The sequence below is a fragment of the Otolemur garnettii genome, unplaced genomic scaffold, assembly GCF_000181295.1.
Source record: "Otolemur garnettii isolate 467f Iridium unplaced genomic scaffold, OtoGar3 scaffold00028, whole genome shotgun sequence".
Taxonomy (NCBI): Eukaryota; Metazoa; Chordata; class Mammalia; order Primates; family Galagidae; genus Otolemur; species Otolemur garnettii.
Window position 1 is genome coordinate 17,231,532 of NW_003852423.1, and position 20,712 is coordinate 17,252,243.

The following is a 20,712-nucleotide window of genomic DNA, read 5'->3' on the forward strand; positions in this document are numbered from 1 at the left end:
TTTTTTTTTATAAAAGGCTATTAATACATCAGAGGGAAAAATTGATGGTCCAAAAGGTATTCCATAAACCAGCCAACCAACAACTTTTGGAATTAAACTAAATAAATGCAACAGCCCAAGAGAACGAGTTCGTAAACAGGACTTGAAATGTAACTTTGGAAATGGACAGCCAGTGTGAAGTACATGTATTGCTTTGTCCCTCTCACATTTTCTCAACAGCTAGATAAGCACATAATCACCTGCATTAGGATTTCTCAATATGAGGTTCCCAGGGTATTGTTAGGTTGGCAGATTCCTGAGCACCACTCCAATACTACTGATTCAAAACCTCAGGGAGTAGGGACCAGAAATTAGCAATTTAATACACCCACTAAAAATTGAAAATACTACCCTATGTGGTAGAAACACATGCAGACTAGTTAAATATAAATTGTTCTGAAGTTTGAAAAAGGAGAATAGATCTTTTTTTTTTTTTTTTTTGATGGTCAAGGTCACTAAATTACTGCTTTTACACATTTAAGGCTAAGACTATGTTAAATAAAGTTTACTTAAAGATAGATACAAAGTCTTCATTAAAAAATGACAATGATGAGATTAAGTTAAATCATGTTCACTGCTAAACTAAAAGCCTATTGTTGAAATTTCCTATCAATTGTTTTATAAATCACATAGTACTCTCTCTCTACATATATAGACTTATTTTTCTAACACTGGCATTCATTCATTTGAATGTTTCAGCATATTAGCCACACAGATGCCTATAAATTTGTTCGCTAAATGAATATACAATGTTCACTTATAAGCACAGATGAATTTCTAAGTAATTGCTAATATGTCACAATGTGCCAGTCACTGTTTTAACCACTTTACGTACTCTAATTTTTAATCCACACAGAAATACTCTAAGTCAAAGATAAGTACTGTTACCTGTCTCATATGAGATAATGATAAAACTAAAGCACAGCAGGGAAGAGACTTGCCCAAGGTAGTCAGTTAACAGAGCCAGGATTCAAACCTAGGCAGGCTGACTCCAGAATCTGTGCAGCCAACAAACCACACTGCCCTACTAATTTAAAATCAAATAGTATTCACCTAACAATAGATTCACTAAATGAAGCACAAATACCTTTGAAAGGCTTTATTGCTCACCATTCCAATACTTTTGTCACAATAAACACTATTTCAAAATTTCTAATCAGCTTAATAGACTTCCAACAACTCAATGCCTTTGTCTTTCACATTTATTGATTTCCTCAACAGCCTAGTTTAGAGAGATTATCAATCTTTTACCAAAATATCTATAGTCTGATTCTGAAGACCTGCAATCTTACAACTTTGTTTTGTTTACTACAAAATATATTTATCATGAATATGAGAGTTTCAAGTCTTATCATCCACCAATAAACCACTGTTCAGACATCATTACATATTTCTCCCAGGCTTATTTGTAATATTCCCAACCTTCCACCACTACCACCAAATAAGTAAAATCTCTGTATAAATGGGGAGAAACTGAACTGTCTTACTCTGTAAAAAAGAAAGGAAATGAATCACTGTCATAAGATAGAAAGTATTTTAAGCTACTATTCCATAATGTAAACCCTGAGAACATTGCTTTTTATAAATGAGTTTTAGTAATCATTTTCTAAAAACAAAAATAGTTTCACAGGTACTTTATAAAACATGTATTTGTAAGAAAAGACTTCACATTCAAGACATATGAGACAAATGAGTTTTCTTATTTTCTGCTATATATTCAGTTTTGTTTTTTAGTATTAAGAACTGAATTAAGTTAAAAGTACCTGAATGTTTATGCTATCCTGTTTAGCATAGCAGCCAATGGCTACTCCCTGGTTACATTACCTACAATACAATACTGGGGTCCTAACCATTTTCTCATTTCCATCCCGAACATTATGGATCCAGACTAGTTCCACACACCAGAGCCCCATGGCTTGATATGTAACACAATACCTATTACTCAAGTTTCTTTTACTTCAAAACTAACAAATAATCATACCCCAGTAAACTATTCTGCTTTCAGACACAATCCAGGTCTGAACTGTGAGATTCTCTAAGATCTTTCCCCGAGCCCAAAAATGTGCTTTACCTATAGCTATTGGCTGCATTTCTTTCAGAATTATTTAACCCAAGGAACCTGTCGTAATTGCGAAATACAGAATGGCCACAGCAAGCCTCTTGAGAAAACTACTACTATATGAAATTCTCAATGTGTATTACAACAAAGATTCTGAATAACATGTAATGGTTAGTATATCCTTACACTATGGTTTTACTCTACCTTAGTTGTTACCAAGACTGGCTGATCAGAAACACGTATGCAACTTTTTAAAAACAGAACTCAAGGACCTATATTTTTCTAAGTATATCACCACTCACCTACCAGTTCCCCTGAAGACTAAATGCAGTAGATCTACAGTGAAACTGAGGGTTTTTGGGTTTTGTTTGTTTGTTTGTTTGCAGTTTGGGCCAGGGCCCAGTTTGAACCTGCCACCTCCGGTATATGGGGCCGGTGCCCTACTTCTTGAGGCACAGGTGCCACCCTGAAACTGAGTTTTTAAAAATTTAGTGACGTAGGCTCCATGCCTATAGCACAGTGGTTATAGCACCGGCCATATACACCAAGGCTGGCAGGTTCAAACCCAGCCTGGGCCAGCCAAGAAACAATGACAACTGCAACAGAAAAATAGCCAGGCATTGTGGCAGGCCCCTGTAGTCCCAGCTACTTTGGAGGCTGAGGCAAGAGAATCACTTAAGCCCAAGAGTTAGAGGTTGCTGTAAGCTGTGACACTATAACACTCTACAGAGGGTGACATAGGGAGAGTCTGTCTCAAGAAAAAAAATAAATTAGTTACATAAATCCTTGCTATCCAAAATGTGGTCAAAGCATCAGAAGCATCAGCATCACCTGGAAGCTTGTTAGAAATGCAAAATCTTAGGCCCTATCAGACCTACTGAGTCTGAACCTGCATCTTAATAAGATTCCCAGTGATTGATTAGTAAGAGCATTAAAAATTCAAAAGCACTGCTGTACATGATTCTGATGTAGGACCAGCTTTCAAAAGCTCTCCTTAACCCTCTAGTTCTAAAACTATGAAATCAAATACATGAATAAACTTCAAATATATTTTAATTACTGCAAAGGAGCAACGGTGAAAATTGAAAGTAATTCATTTTGAGGAAGGCCCAACGATGACCGACCGCCACCACAATTTCACTTACCCTTGCATTACATATGGGAACTGATGGCTCTGTGCTCGGTCAGGTTGTGCTTGTGAAGGGCTTCGCTGCCTCAATCCTTCTGAGGAAGCAGCAGCTAAAGACAAAGTTTCTTGACTGGATGATGGAGTTGTTGATCCTGAATGATCTGAACTCTAAAAACAGAAATGTAATAATTTTTCAAGGAGAGTTAACTAATTACAATCATGAAATTACATACAAATTACTAAAAATGTATTTATGCAATCACTGCAGAATACCTGAATTTTAGAAATTTACCATTTTAAATCTTGTGTCCAGTATGATAACAGATAATTAGTAAAGTCAAAAATACTTAATTAAACAACAGTATTCCTAGCTGGGCATTGTGGTAGGTGCCTGTAGTCCCAGCTATTCAGGAGGCTGAAGTAAGAGGGTTGCTTGAGCCCAAGAGTTTGAGGTTGTTGTGGGCTATGATGCCATAGCACTCTACCAAGGGCAACAGAGTAAAATTGTCTCCAAAAAAAACCAAAACAAACAAAAAAACTCAATAGTATTTTATTTCTCAACTAGAAAAGACTGAGAAGCAGAGAAATACAAAATACAAGTTAGCATATTAAATACAAGGTATCATATTAAATTGTAAGGATTAAATTAATGCATAAAAGCTCCTTTCGTATGATTCAATTAACAAAGCAAAGCTCTTTTCATTATGCCTTAACACACAGAAAGTATCCAATAAATGGTACTAATTACTGATATGTTTAAATAGTTACTGTGTGCCAAATAATGTACTATTACTACATGCTATCAGTAACACACTGGTTTAAAAGAACGAGGAGTGGGCTAGGTATCAAAGATCTACAATTTATTATTACTTCTGACATTAACAAGGAGTAATGAAATTAGACAAGATTTCCTTCAGTACTAGAATTCATTTTAAAAAGCCATCAATAAATATTGTTTTTTTAATAAAATGAACAAGATGCCAATCAGGATTTTTAAATTCTCATGATCAAATGACGTCAGTAACTAACAGATTCAATAACTTTAAAAAATATAACTCCTGAAAACCACCCCAATTTGTTGCTGTTTGAAAATAGTTTGTCAAGTATTTTATGTAAATTTAAAACACAATTATACATTATATAAATTATAGTTCTTCCACTTTAAAAACACTTACTGCAATATTATTTTAACACCCTTCCATGTCTGCTAAACTTGCATTTACCTGTACTGCCTTCCTGGTGACAGGATATCCCACTTGTCTATCAGCCTAAGCCTTGCCACGTGAAAGGTCCCAAGCATGCTGGTCTTTTGCAAAACTAATGAAAACTTTAAAATATTACACAAAATAGATACCAAATATCTTACTAAACGCTTTTATTCTTAGGGACATAAACTCAGCAAGGCTTCTTTTTTGGCAAGATGTCTCATTAAACAGGACACCATAATACGGTGTTCATTAACACAATTACCAGAGGAAAAGCATGCCTAGTCATTTGGTCGCATGACTTCAATTCTTTACAACTAATGATTTCTGACCTTATTATAGATGACCTTTCATGATTAGCTCTTTAAGACATTTTCAAATACCTCTGAAATTTCCGAGCCATGAAAAATCAAAGGGAATTCAACTTAACTTTCTTTTGATACTTTTTATATTTTCATAACACACACTTTTGAAAAAAACAAATATGTATACTAATGATACAAAATCATGACTGTGCAACCCAATGGACAAGTCAATTAAGTTCTTTTCCAACAAAAACTGGAGCAATAAAACTGTGTCCAAAGATTACAGATAAAACTTATGTGCCAATCCAGAGTTTTCCCTTCTTAAGCCAAGGTAGAAACCATATGAAGACTGGTGGGTATTCTGACAAAGAAATTTCAGTTTAATATAAGTTAAATTCCTGTGGCTAGCACCAGGAAATACCTACCATTGAGACCTTACTAAATTAAACATAGCAACTGTAGGATCTAGTTTCTTAAGAAGCAGTTAACTGGCATCTATTAAAAGAGTTCTAATAGTTATTACTTCTACCCCTTGTCACTTGCCTCTTTAAGTTTTGGCTAGATTCTGGGTTTTTTTTTTTTTTTTTTTTTTAGAGACAGGATCTCACTCGGTCATCCAGCTATCACAATTCACTGCAGCCTCAAATTCCTGGACACAAGGCTCATCCTCCTTTCTTACCCTCCCCAGTAGCTAGGACTACAGGTCCATGCCATCATGATAGGCTAATTTTTTTTAATTTTCTTGTAAAGATAGGGTTTTGCTATGTTGGGTATACTGGTCTAGAACTCCTGGCCTCAAGCAATCCTCCCAGCTCAGCTTCTCAAAAGGCTGGGATTACAGTGAGCCACAGCACCCAGCCTAGATTCTTGACAAGAAAGCAAGCATATTTGGCAATGTAAAAGTTCCCTGCCTGCTTAAGAAGTTTAAAGCAAGCTTCTAATCATCTCTATCTTCCTATTCCCAAAGGTGCCACATGAAGCTTTTATGAGAAACCAAAAGTAATTTAATATAAAAGAATTAGGGATAATGTCTTTAAAATCTGTAGAAATGTCTAAGTTTAAAAGTTCAACTATTACAAAGTATTTCCAAAACAGTTTTAGGCAGATGGAAAAATAAGAAGGGAGAAATGAATACTCAAGTTTGAAAGAGATGAATACATTAAGTCTTCCCCCTGCAAGTGGAATGTATGCCCAAATCCACCCTCCCTCCCTTCCTTCCTTCCTTGGAGACAGTCTCACTCTGTCACCCTGGGTAGAATGCCAAGGTGTCATAGCTCACAGGAATCTCAAACTCTTGGGCTCAAGCAATTCTCTTGCCTCAGTTTCCCAAGTAGCAAGGACTACAGGCACCAGCTTCCCAAGTAGCAAGGACTACAGGCACCAGCTTCCCAAGTAGCAAGGACTACAGGCACCAACTTCCCAAGTAGCAAGGACTACAGGCACAGTACCTAGCAAGTTTCTATTTTTAGTAGAGAAAGGGTCTTACTCTTGTTCAGATTGGTCTGAAACTCCTGAGCTCAAAGGATCCATCCACCATGGCCTCCCAAAATACTAGGATTACAGATGTGACCCACCACACCTGTCTCCACTTATATATTTTTTAAAGACAGTCTCACTATGTTACCCTCTGTAGAGTGCTATTGCATCACAGCTCACAGTGACCTCTAACTCTTGGGCTTAAGTGATTCTCAGCCTCCCAAGCAGCTGGAACTATGGGTGCCCGCCACAATGCCCAACTATTTTTTGTTGTTGTTGCAGTTGTCATTGTTGTTTCACAGGCCCCAGGCCAGGTTTGAACTCACCTAACCACTGAGCTATGGGCACCAAGCCTCCACTCATTTTTTAAAACAAAATCCTTGCCCAAGTAATCTAGTCAAGAAGATCTAGGTACATAAATGTAAATAATTTATTCCACCTTGAATAAAATATACTATATTAGATTACCTTAAATATTTCTGAAACTGCACTAGCCTGAGTGTTTATATTATATAATCCTATCATAACTCTACTCTCTGAGTATTCTAGTAATTAAACTCCTAAAAATTGAATTTATTACTAACTTGTCACATGGCAAATTATAACTTATGGTGAATAGGCTTCAAGGTATAACTGTATATTAGGTTCTCTAAAGACAAACTTTAAATGCCTAAACTCCAGTTTTTCAAAACCCGTAAGTTTTAATTGTTCTGTTTTTCATTTAGTTTTTAAAGGCAAAAAAAGATAATCAGGAAACTTCAGTGTTTACTCCTCCCAAAACAACTCACAGAATTGCTGCTGGATGCCAGTGCTTCATGAGTTTCTCTATTGGTGCTGGATTTTGGAGAACTGGGAGGAGTCCGAGAAGTACATACTAGATGAACCATATGATACTCATCTTGCTAAAATTGAAGAAGATTACATTTAAAGGGTAGTACTGCAAATGTACAGTTTAAAAAGTCAGTAGCTAAGCTGAAATATTTAATTCAAAAATTAAGTTCCTTTCCAGCCTCAACATTTTGTAAGTAATAAATAGTTATCATTTGAAACTGTATTTCATTTTAATATTGGGGGCCGTTTCTGAATTCAGTACTTTCTCCAAGCTTGAAAAATGGTCTAAAAATACTCAGTAATTGCTATCTTAGAAGTATTATTTGTATACCAACTAGCCTTGATGCAATCAATGCTATAAAGTTGTGTCAACACAATTATTTCCATATAGAAACATCCAGCTAGCACATTCTATCAGAACTAAGAATCACCTTGAAACTTAGGTCCACAAACCTAAATAATAAAAATATTTCCATCACTTGAGACTTAGCCACTGTAACAGAAACTCAAATAACTTCATCATAATCTCATTGGCCTTAATTCTGACAAAGTGATATATACTTTGTTACTGTTTTATAAGTCAAAAACTGTTTTTACCTATAACATTTATTCACAGATATAAAGCAAATATTATATTTAGGCTATATTCTATAAATATTTCATATGTTTCCACAAACCTATAGCTATGACTGCAAGAAAATATTCTAAGTGATGATTAAGATTGGCTTTTAGCTTAGTAATATCATCAGTATAAAGCTGATAAATAAGATGGAGAAAGGAAAGAGAAAATAAAGGAGGGCAGAAAAAAATAAAAGATGAGCCAGCAATTTAAAAAAAGAAAAGAAAAAAATAGGATGATAAAGGAGGGAAGAAGAAAGAAAAGATGCTCAGTGGTGAGAAAGGGAAACAAAGCTACTAGAAACTACAAATTTATCAGCTGTCCACCGTGAACCTTGAATTGTGCTTAATTCTGAGATGAACCCAGGAAAAGTCTAAGAGTCACTTCCCTCCTTAAGGCGGCTCACCAAGCTGTTAAGAGATCAGACTAGTGCCTCAGAATATAACAAAGAAATACATAATACAGTCTTTTGCACTAAACTGAAAAGCACAAACTGCAACTGCATTAGGAGGTTAGAGAAAGAAGGTAAGGAAAGGTTTCAGAGACAGCTTTACCTGAGGCATGCCTAACAAAGTAGATTGAAGGCGCTCTTGAGTTACAATGTTCCCTTAGCTTCTCAATAGGGAATAAAAAAAACATCCAAGTATCAGATGTTTACTTAGAAAACTAGTTTCAAAAGGTCATATTAATCACAACTCACAGTATCCATTAACCTTTGGGGAATATTTCTGTAAAACATTTATTAACTAAATAGAGAAAGCTAATGCAGCATTTAACTAAACAACAGAAAGTTAATACATTGACTTTAACAAAAATAGTTCAAAGCTCTATTCAAAATGTAAACATATTATTCAAATGTTTTTTTAAGGGACACAACAGTTTTTGACTGAAGCAGTTTTTATTTTAAGTCACCTAGTCTGAAACCATTTCTGGCAGTAAAAGCCTTTTTAAAAAGTATTCATGTGCAGATTCAAGCTCTCTTTGGGTTAAAATAATAAATATGTCTGTCTTTCAAAAAGCAGACAGTAGAAAGACTTAAGCTTAAAAGTAGCAAAAATGTGAACACGGAGGTTTTTAGAGCTATTGCATATGATACTATAACAGTGAATATATGTCATGATACATTTGTAAAACCCATGGTATGTTCAACTAAACTTTGGGTAATACCATGTACAGATACGTCAATGTAGGTTCATTGATTGTAATAAATGTACCATTCTGTTAAGAGGTGGTGACAGTGTGGCAAACTGTGCATGTGTGAGGGCAGTGAACACATGAGAAATCTCTGTACCTTCTTGCTCAATTTTGCTATAAAACCTGAAACAGTTCCAAAAAGTAAAGTCTATTGAGAAAGAAAAAAATAATCTGCTGTGAATTCCACTATTTTAGAGGGGACAGATATTAAGCCATTTTTGAAATTTGAAACTACATAATTAAAATGAAATGACAAGAAATCACATTGGCAAAGCTAAAATGTCAGCTAGCTAACCAGAAGGAATATACTACGATTTTTTTTTTTAAGTTTCCCACAGGTGATCATAAACAGACAGGAATGGTTTTTAGATCAGATCAAGAGTAACTAGAACAACATTAAGTAAAAGATCTAAGACAAAACAAAAAAGCTATTCAATTCCACTATATTCACAAACAAAAAAGAAGCATTCCAAATGCTAAAAAGTTCTAAAAGTATAAATTCCACAAATGAAAAGCTGCCATGAAAATAATCACAATATCATTCAGGTTGATTTTGTCAAAAAAGTATATGGAACGTTTGTCAAAAAACTATATGGAAATATATTTTAGCTCTGAGCACAAGCATTCAAAATTAGCTAACTGGGCTTCATTCTTTTTCCTGTCCTGAAATTAAACTTCCAACCCAAGCAGTTTGTATTAAAATGTCATATAGTTTAGTTAAAAGGGGATTCAAAGGAAAGATTATTATCAATGAAAATCCTTTACCACTATTGAACATTCTACTCCTGTACTTCTGAATAATTTAATAGTGTTTTCTTTAAAAAGATGACAAATATATGAACACAAATATATGCTACTAGTTCAGAGTTAGCTATCAGATAGATATATATAACTGTTACCTAAATTAATCAGAATATAGTATGTTCTTTACTTTCTTATTTATCTTTACCTGTTACACTACTCTAAGAGGATGATTTTAAGTATCTAAAAACTGAACTGGCTGGATACAACTATAGAATATATCTCCTCTCACACTTGAATGTATCTAGTATCAAAGAGTGGTAGAAAAGCTTACTTTTCTGAGAATGTCTTTCAGCTGCAGATGATCGGGAAGCAGTCTGCCCGAATACACCAATCTCTGATCCTTCGTCAACTAAAAAATGGGACAAAGAAAAGAATTCAACTTTTCTAATTAGACATATTGAAGGTTGGGAATAGCATGCCTAAATATAGGCAAAGTAAAATTCCCTTTTGGCACAAATAAGCAGAAAACTGACATAATTAAAGAATTTTTGTTTTTCCTAATTCTACTTAAGACATTTTAGACCTCAGCAAATGGTAGCATTTCTACGTAGCTAAAATAAAATTCAGATTACTATATTAAAAAGAACTTGAGGGAAAAAGGTAAACTGGAAGTCTGTCTTTTCAAAGTTGCAATGCAATGCACTTATGACTACCATTAAAAACCATTCATAAAGGTTTTTTAACCATTTCTTTTCCATAAAGAAAAAGGATGGAGACTTTGTATTTACCTAGAAGGATGTGTAGAACATTCTCCTACATAAAGAATCTCAAAAATGGAAAAGCAAGCATCCCATTTACTCAATACTAAACTGAAAGTAGGAGATTAACAACTACAAGTCCACATGAGAGAAAAACATGATTAAATTCAAGAAGGTGGGAAGAGGGTTCAGTAATTTCCTACCTAACACATACAATGTATAGGTATATAGGTGAGAGACTCAACTACAACTCCGACTTTACCTTACAAATGCAAACAATGTAACCTAGTCTTATGTACCCTCCTATTAACCCAAAATCTAAATAAATAAATTTTTAAAACTTTCAAGACTATAAAAATGAGAAAGTGGCTGGCTTTAATAGTTAACACTAGAATAAAATTTCAAGGTCATCAGAGTTATTTTGCATTATTTTCTTAGTATTTTTAATCAAAACTGTATAACTAAGATTTATGTTCTACTTTACTAACATGCAGAACAATTTACTGGTTTTAATTCAAGAGCCATTTGGATTTAGTTACAACTTGACATAACTATTCTAGTTTTTATTATTCCTGCCACTCTCAGGAATACCTTTGTACATTTATCAAGCACACAAGACTAAAGAAAATCAATATAAGTACATGCAGATTTCTATATGAAATCCAGACTCAACTGTCATTTCTATATGAAATCCATAACCAAGTATGTTTTGGTTATCTCTGTCATGCTTTGTACTTAAAACAAGTCTGCTAAATGTTCATATTCCTACCATTATTTAAAATGAAAGCAGCTTGGTGCCTGTGGCTCAAGTAGCTAAGGCACCAGCCACATACACCTAAGGTGGCGGGTTCAAATCCAGCCAGGGCCCGCCAAACAACAACGATGGCTGCAACCGAAAAAAATAGCCAAGCGTTGTGGTGGGAGCCTGTGGTCCCAGCTACTTGGGAGGTGGAAGCAGGAGACTTGCTTAAGCCCAGGAGTTGGAGGTTGCTGTGAGCTGTGATGCCACAGCACTCTACCCAGGGGAACAGTTTGAGGCTCTGTCTCAAAAAAAATAAATAAATAAAATGAAAGTATTTGTATATAGTCCCCTTAAGGCCTATTTCATAACTAAGAAACAAACACTGGTCCTTGAATTCTATTAAAACAAATAACTAGCCAGGCATGGTAGCTCACACCTATAATCCTAGCACTCTGGGAGGCTGAGGAGAGTGGATTGCTTGAACTCACGAGTTTGAGACTAGCTTGAACAAGAGCAAGATCCCACCTTCAAAAATTAGCTGGGCATTGTGGTGGGCACCTATAATCCCAGCTACTTGGGAGGCTGAAGCAAGAGGACTGCTTGAGGAGTTTGAGGTTGCTGTTAGCTATGACGCCACAGTCTTCTACCCAGAGTACAAAGTGAGACTCTGTCTCAAAAAAAATAAGAAATAAAAATAACTAAATCAACAACTGTCAAATATGCCAAATCCAGGCCACAAATATAATAATTTTTAAGCAGATTATATATTCAACATGGCTACTACAAAAAGGTCTTATATTAAAAATAGCCATAAAAGAAATCGTCATAATAAAATTTGTGATTCAGGAGTTCTTATGCACCAAAGACCAATGGAAAGATATAGCTATCCTTCCAAAATACTTAACTCTTACACATAATCTTAGCTTCTCTTGGAAGCATGGTGAGCGAGCCATTTTTAAAATTTGCATGTACAAATTCCTACATATAAACAACCAAATATACAACACCTTTTTAAAAATACATATCACAAGTTTTGAAACTTGTGATACAATACACAGTAGAACCTGTGTAACTTGATCACCCAAGGGACTGCAACAAACTGGTCAACATAAGGAAGTAGGCCTACCGTACTGATACATACATGTGGCGCATGTCTAGTCTATGAAAATTAGGCCAACAGAAGGTGGTGGTCAAATGTAGGAAGGTGGTCAGCTATGAAGGTTCTGCTATGTGTAAATAATGAATGAGGCATTGTGGTATTGTGTAATAAATATATTTGGTCTTCATCATGTAGCTCCTAAAAGCCTTGCAATCTCTGGATTGATGACATCTTCTGTGTGCTAACATGGATTAGGGTTGGGGGGCTAGATTGCCTCATCAAAGAGGTTGGTTGTCAGGGAAACAACTTTTAGTCCCACTCCTCAGAAGGTTGGGAGGTTGAGCCCAGAAGGTTGAGCTGATAAACCAATGGCAAATGACTTAATCAATCATGCCTACCTAGAGGAGCTTCCATAAAAATCCAAAAGAACTGGCTCGGCGCCTGTGGCTCAAGCGGCTAAGGCGCCAGCCACATACACCTAAGGTGGCAGGTTCGAATCCCCAGCCCGGGCCCGCCAAACAACAATAATGGCTGCAACCAAAAAAGCCAGGCGTTGTGGCGGGTGCCTGTGGTCCCAGCTGCTTGGGAGGCTGAGGCAGGAGACTCGCTTGAGCCCAGGAGTTGGAGGCACTCTACCCACGGGGATAGCTTGAGGCTCCATCTCAAAAAAAAAAAAAAAAAAATCCAAAAGAACTAAGTTTGGGAGCCCAGGATAGTGGAACAGGTGGCGGTACCTAGGGAGTGGTCTTCCGAGAGAAGGCATGGAAGCTCCATGCCCCTTCTGCCATCTGTCCTCTTATGCTTCTTTTCCATGGGTCTGTTCATCTGTGTTCTTTGTAATATTCTATATAATAAATGGGTAAACGTAAGTAAAGTGTTTCCCTGAGTTCTGTGATCTACACTAGCAAATTAATTGAATCCAAGGAGGGAATCATGGAAACCTGACTTATAAAAGTTTGGACAAAAGCACAGACCACAACCTATGCTTGCAACTGGTATTTAAAGTGAAGGACAATTTTGTGGGACTAAGCCCTCAAACTGTGGGAAATGAATTAGAGGATATCCAAATGGTGTATCCTAAAGAGAAGCATCTGAAGAATTGCTTGCTTGTGATGGGAGAAATCTCCACATATTTTGATGAACAAAGGTCACAGAAATATTCTGTATTAAGTGTTGTGAGAGTATAATAAGAGAAACTGAATTTGCTTTTTCCTGTAGTCTTATAGACATTGAATGGTAAATTATATAAATATAAGTTGAATACTAAGTAGATAGTGAATGATTTAATTCCTGGAAAAAATGAATTAGGTAATGCTTTATAAATTTCTCCCATGTACTTATTAGTTTAACTGGAACCTAAGAAGTTTAATAAGTATTACAACCATCATAAACACTTGCTTTTGCACCAAATATTTAATTAATTGATGCTTCTATGGTCCATCATCACTCTATATAAAGGTCTCTTTTTATGAAAATATTTTACTATATAAAAATTCTAGAGCGGAGGCAAGATCGCCAAATAGAGCCAGCTTTCCACAGAGGCTCCCATCCAGAAGAAGAGTGAAAGGATAGAAGTTTAGCAAGTAAGCTGATGGTTTGGAGCTGACCCAGGAAAGAAGGTTGAGGAATGCACATCAACCCTGCTGAGGTGAGTTGCAACCCCAAGGAGACAAATAATAGGTACAAAATCCATCACCAAGGGGAAGGGAGCCCCCTCCCATGAGAACAGTTCGCAGTATACTTTATACAAACAAGTAAGCAGAGTTCAGATCCCCTCCTATCTGATACCACGGCGAGACCCTATAAAAACCAGAACTCCTTCCCTAGAGAGGACTTACTAGTGTGCCATGGCACTCTCCTACCAGGCATAAAACTGTATAAAACTGTATATATTCTCTACCTGCAATTCTGAACTCCCAGCACTCCCCTCCACTCTCACCCACGAGGTCTGGAAGCCAGTCCCCCATAGAGTCCAGATTCTTGGACATTTTCTCTAGAGGTGTGGACAAGGTGTGGGCTGTTGCTACTCTGTGCTAATTCTGCAGCACAGGAGTAAGGAGAAGACGGTGAACTGAGGGAACCATATGGGAGAGGGATAGGCAGTGCCCTGCAACACAGAGCAGCAGCAGCAGCAGGAACAATAAGGCACACATCCCTGGGGATATTTTGGAAAGACACTTCCTGCTTCTCTGGGCAACCAGAGGAAGCCAGGCATCTTCTTCAGTGGCTGCCACTGGCAGAGCAGATCTGGGACAGAAAGGCAGACCTCATAAGTAAAGGGTATCCTGAGGTGGTACCTACCTGGGCAGGGCACTGCAGGGACAGACTAGAATAAGTGCATGCAGAGACAGCATACTCCCAGAGCAGGGCTAAGCAAGAACAACTGCTTTAGTGAGCCTAAGCAGCACCCAGCCCTCAGGGGATCATAGCTGAGACAAAAGCAGGCAGAGAGAGGCAGAAACTGAGAGCTGAGTGTGAGCTCTAAACACACCCACCCCAGCACAGAGTGCAACAGAGACAGACATGTCAGCTCCAGGCAGCAGCACAGATGGAGGCTGAGTCGTAGTTTCTGTGAGCTCAAATAGCGCCTCGTTCATAAGGGAATACAGTCAGGACAGACAAATTCTGAGAAAATATAAGTGTAATCAACATCAATTCAGGGGCGGGGCTGGAACTGAGTGAACTGTGCCAGCTTCTATTAAGCATCCAAGATTGTCAGGCCTCAACTCCCCCTGCCTCAACTCCCATTGACAGGGGAATACAGTCAGGACAGACAAATTCTGAGAAAATATAAGTGTAAGCAACATCAATCACGGGCAGCGCTGGAACTGAGTGAACTGCCCCAACTTCCATTAAGCACCCAAGGTTGTCAGGCCTCAAGTCCCCCTGCCAGATGGTGGCAGAGTGCAGTGGCCTGGCCGAGGAAACATAGATCTCCTCGTGACTCAGGCAGGCACAAACCCCTGGAGCATCTGTTCATTGGAGGGAATTGGGTCACAGCCCTGCAGGGTTACAAGTGATTGGGTGTGACAGAGGTGCAAGGTAGGAAAGGAGGCATCAACCTTCCAAGAGTTATTCATTTGCTGGGTGGGTCCTTCTGACCTCATGGAGCACCAGAGTGAGTCATAGTTGAGCTACCAGCATACCCCTGCTATCTAGTTGCTGGAGACCTTTTGAACCCTCCCACCTGAGACCAGTGCTGACTAGGACAACTGATTTGGACCTCTTAAACTGGGCCAATCACCCAAGGACTATCCAAAGTGGTAGCCTAGGTGTGTGGTTGTGAGAAGGTTTGATTTCCTTTTCCAGGTGTTACCTGTGGGGGGCAGGGTGATGCTGGTATTTCCCCACAGCTGAGACTTCAACCCAGAGTAACTGATTCACTAGGGTAGGACAGAGACCAGCTGAAAACAAGACAGAGCCACTTAGCCCCACCACACCAAGCAAATCCCCACTGTCTCAGGCCATAGCACTGTACAAGTCCTTTGCAAAGCTCTAGGGGAAAAGGTACAGATACCAGTCCCAGCTCTTGGGCAAAGGGTTGATTAATCACTACTCCAAGAACCCCCAACAAAACTTTACCTTATCTAGTCATCTAGCCAAACGATGTAAAATAACCATGGGGCAGAATCAGTGGAAAAACTATGGTAACATGAATAACCAGAGTAGATCAACTCCCCCAAGGAACAAAATGGCAGACATAACTGAAGATACCATTCATAAACAAATGACTGAGATGTCAGAAATTGAATTCAGAATTTAGATTGCAAATAAGATTAATAGAATGGAGGTAAAGTTGGAATTAGAAATTCAAGGAGCACTTCAAAAGTTGTATCAAGAATTCACTGAATTCAAAGACAAAATCACCAAAGATTTTGACACAATGAGACAACTTGCAGCCCTCAAAGATCTGAGAAATACAGTAGAATTCCTCAGTAACAAAACGGAACAGGTAGAAGAAAGGATTTCTGACACTGAAGACAAAGCTTTTGAACACTCCAAAATGTTCAAAGAGAAAGAGAAGTGCAGAGCAAAAATGGATCATTCTCTCAGACAGGGCTGGGATAATTCGAAGAAAACTAATTTTTGCTTTATAGGAATTCCTGAAGGTGACGAGGTAGATTTGAAAGGCACAGATGCTCTACTTCATAAGATAATGGAGGAAAACTCCCAGACGTGCCAAGAGATTCTGAAATTCAGATAGCAGACAGTTTCAGAATCCTAGCACGGCTCAACTCAAATAAGACATCTCCTAGACACATTACAATTAACTTTGCCAAAGTTAAAATGAAGGAGAAAATTCTGCAAGCAGCTAGATGTAAGAAAACCAAGGGGAAGAATATTACAATGAGTGCATCTCTCTGCGAAACTGAGTTTCGTTTATGATGGAGAAATTAAATACTTTAATGACATTCACATGTTGAAGAAATTTGCCATAACTAAACCAGCTCTCCAGGATATTCTCAAACCTATTCTCCATAATGACTAGCGCAACCCTCCACCACAAAAATAAACTCAGAAACTTTTGATCAAATTCCAACTTCTACAGTGGTGAAAGGATTAAAAATGTCCACTGGACTTTCAAAAAACTTGATACCCAAAATTCTACCAGGCTTATCAATATTCTCAATTAATGTGAATGGCTTAAATTGTCCTCTAAAGAGGCACAGGTTGGCTGACTGGATACAAAAACTCAGGCCAGATATTTGCTGCATAGAAGAACCTCATCTTACCTTAAAAGATAAATGTAGGGTGAAGGGATGGTCATCTATATTTCAGGCAAATAAAGATCAGGAAAAAGCAGGTATTGCAATATTATTTGCAGATACAATAGGCTTTAAACTAACAAAAAATAAGAAAGGATAAAGATGGTCACTTCGTATTTAAGGGGAACACTCAATATTTTGAGATTTCAATTATTAACATTTATCCACCCAACCAGAATGCACCTCAATTTATAAGAACTCCTCTAACAGACATGAGCAACTTGATTTCCTCCAGCTCCATAATAGTCAGAGATTTTAACACGCCTTTGGCACTGTTGGATAGATCTTCCAATAAGAACCTAAGCAAAGAAATTGTAGATTTAAACTTAACCATTCAACATTTGGATTTAACAGACATCTACAGAACATTTCATCCTAACAAAACTGAATTCTTCTCAGCCCACAGAACATACTCCAAAATTGATCACATTTCAGGTCACAAGTCTAACCTCAGCAAATTTAAAAGAATAGAAATTATTTCTTGTATCTTCTCAGGCCATCATGGAATAAAAGCTGAACTCAGTAACAACATGAATCTGCATACTCATACAAAAACATGGAAGCTAAATAACCTTATGCTGAGTGATAGATGGGTCATAGACAAGATTAAGAAGACAATTACCAAATTTTTGGAACAAAAGGATAATGAAGACAAGAATTATCAGAACCTCAGGGATCCACAAAGGTGGTATCACAAGCCTTCCTCAAGAAAACAGAAACTTGAGCAAGTCAACAACTTAATGAGACATCTCAAGCAACTGGAAAAGAAAGAAAAGAAATAACCAAAATTAGAGTAGAATTAAATGAAAACAATTCTTTTGAAAACAAAAGAATTATACAACAGATCAATAAATCAAAAACTTGGTTTTTGAAAAGGTCAATAAAATAGATAAACTTTTGGCTAATCTAACTGGGAAAAAAAGAATAAAATCTCTACTTTCATCAATCAGAAATGGTAATGATGAAATAACAAGACTCCTCAGAAATTCAAAAAAAATGAATATTACAAGAAACTTTATTCTCAGAAATATGAAAATCTGAAGGAAATTGACCAATACACCTTGAAGCACGCCACCTTCCAAGACTTAGCCAGAATCAAGTAGAAGTGCTGAACAGGCCTACATCAAGTTCTGAAATAGCATAAACTATACAAAATCCCCCTAAAAAGAAAAGCCCGGGACCAGATGGCTTCACATCAAAATTCTACCAAACCTTTTTTTTTTTTGGAGATAGAGCCTCAAGCTGTCACCCTGGGTAGAGTGTCGTGGCCTCACAGCTCACAGCAACCTCCAACTCCTGGGCTCAAGTGAGTCTCCTGCCTCTGCCTCCCAAGTAGTTGGGACTACAAGCGCCCGCCACAACACCTGGCTATTTTTTGGTTGCAGCCATCATTCTTGTTTGGCAGGTCCAGGCTGGATTCGAACCCGCCACCTTAGGTGTATGTGGCTGATGCCTTAGCCACTTGAGCCACAGGCACCGAGCCTACCAAACCTTTAAAGAGGAACTAGTACCTATATTACTCAAATTTTTCCAAAATATAGAAAAGAAGGAATACTACCCAACAAATTCTATGCAGCAAACATGCTTGATCCCCAAACCAGGAAAAGATCCAACAAGAAAAGAAAATTATAGACCAGTATCACTAATGAATATTGATGCAAAAATAGTTAACAAAATCCTAACAGAATCCAGCAACACAGCAAACAAATTACACACCATGACTAAGTGCGTTTTAACCCAAGGTCTCAAGGCTGGTTCAATATACGTAAATTTATAAATGTAATGTATCACATAAACAAATTAAAAAACAAATATCATATGATTCTCTCAATTGATACAGAAAAAGCTTTTGATAATATCCAGCATCCATTCATAATCAGAATACTTCAGAAAATTGGTATAGAAGGGAAATTTCTTAAGCTGATAGAGGCCATCTACAGCAAACCCACAGCCAATATTGTATTGGAGTTAAGTTGAAATCATTTCCACTCAGATCAGAAACCAGACAAGGTTGCCCATTGTCTCCACTGCTTTTTAACATTATAATGGAAGTCTTAGCCATTGCAATTAGGAAAGAAAAGGCAATCAAGGGTATTCATATAGGGTCAGAAGAGATCAAACTTTCACTCTTCGCAGATGATATGATTGTATATCTGGAAAACACCAGGGATTCTACTGCAAAACTCTTAGAAGTGATCCAAGGAATATAGCAGCATCTCAGGCTACAAAATCAACACTCATAAATCAGTAGCCTTCGTATATACCAACAATAGTCAAGCTGAAAAAACAGTCAAGGACTCTATTCCATTCACAGCAGTGCCAAAGAAGATGAACTATTTGGGAGTTTACCTAACAAAGGATGTGAAAGATCTCTACAGAGAGAACTATGAAACTAAGAAAAGAAATATCTGAAGATGTTAATGAATGGAAATACCATGCTCATGGCTGGGAATCAACATTGTTAAAATGTCTCTATTACCCAAAGCAATATACAATTTTAATGTAATCCTGATTAAAGCTCCACTGTCATACTTTAAAGATCTTAAAAAAATACTTCGTTTTATATGGAATCAGAAAAAACCTCGAATAGCCAAGACATTACTCAGAAATGAAAACAAAAGAGGAGGAATCACACTACTAGACCTCAGACTATATTATAAAATCAATAGTGACCAAAACAGCATGTCGTTGGCATAAAAACAGAGGTGAATGTATGAACCAGAATAGAGAACCAAGAGATGAACCCAGTTACTTACCATTATTTGATCTTTGACAAGCCAATTAAAAACAGTGAGTGGGGAAAAGATTCTCTATTTAACAAATGGTGCTGGGTAAACTGGCTAGCAACCTGTCCAAGACTGAAACTGGACCCACACCTTTCACCATTAACTTAAATAGACTCTCACTGGATTAAAGATTTACACTTAAGACATGAAACTATAAAAATACTAGAAGAAAGTGCAGAGAAAACACTTGAAGAAATCAGCCTGGCACACTATTTTATGAGGATGACTCCCCTGGGAAATTGAAAAAACACCAAAAATCCATTACTGGGACCTGATCAAACTAAAAAGCTTCGGCACAGCCAAGAACACAGTAAAGTAAAGCAAGCAGACAGCCCTCAGAATGGGAGAAGATATTTGCAGGTTATGTCTCCGACAAAGGTTTAATGAGAACTCAAATGTAGTTTGAGTATCAAGAACTCAAGAACAGAGAACTCAAACATAGTTTGAGTAGCAAGCAAAGAATAAGTGATCCCATCTCAGGGTAGGCAAGGGACTTGGAGAGAAACTTCTCTGAAGAAGACAGGCACAGGGTCCACAGACATATGAAAAAATGCTCATCATCCTTAATCATCAGAGAAATGCAAATCAAAGCTACTTTGATATATCATCTAACTCCAGTAAGATTAGCCCATATCACAAAATCCCAAAACCAGAGATGTTGGCATGGATGTAGAGAAAAGGGAACACTTCTGCACTGCTGGTGGAAATGCAAACTAAGATGTTCCTTTTGGAAAGATGTTTGGAGAACACTTAGGGATCTAAAAATAAACCTGCCATTTGATCCTATGATTCCTCTACTAGGTACATATCCAGAAGACCAAAAATCACATTATAACAAAGATTTTGTACCAGAATGTTTATTGCAGCCCAATTCATAATTCCTAAGTCATGGAAGAAGCCCAAGTGCCCATCAACCCATGAATGGATCAATAAATTGTGATATATGTACACCATGGAATA

The 20,712-nt window shown here is 37.3% G+C and overlaps 1 protein-coding gene across 4 annotated transcripts in view; it reads right to left on the reverse strand.

Annotated features, from left to right (window-relative positions):
• HERPUD2 (HERPUD family member 2) overlaps positions 1–20,712 on the reverse strand; it is a 51,111-nt gene that overhangs the window by 12,015 nt on the left and 18,384 nt on the right. Inside the window, exons 3-5 of one of the 4 annotated variants that reach the window (XM_012804399.2) lie at positions 9,933–10,010; positions 7,002–7,115; positions 3,244–3,395 (exon numbers count right to left, since the gene is read on the reverse strand). In XM_012804399.2, coding sequence (XP_012659853.1) covers positions 3,244–3,395; positions 7,002–7,115; positions 9,933–10,010 — 344 coding nt within the window. The remainder of the gene's footprint in view (positions 1–3,243; positions 3,396–7,001; positions 7,116–9,932; positions 10,011–20,712) is intronic. The other 3 variants (XM_023512465.1, XM_012804400.2, XM_023512466.1) reach the window with 3 other exon arrangements.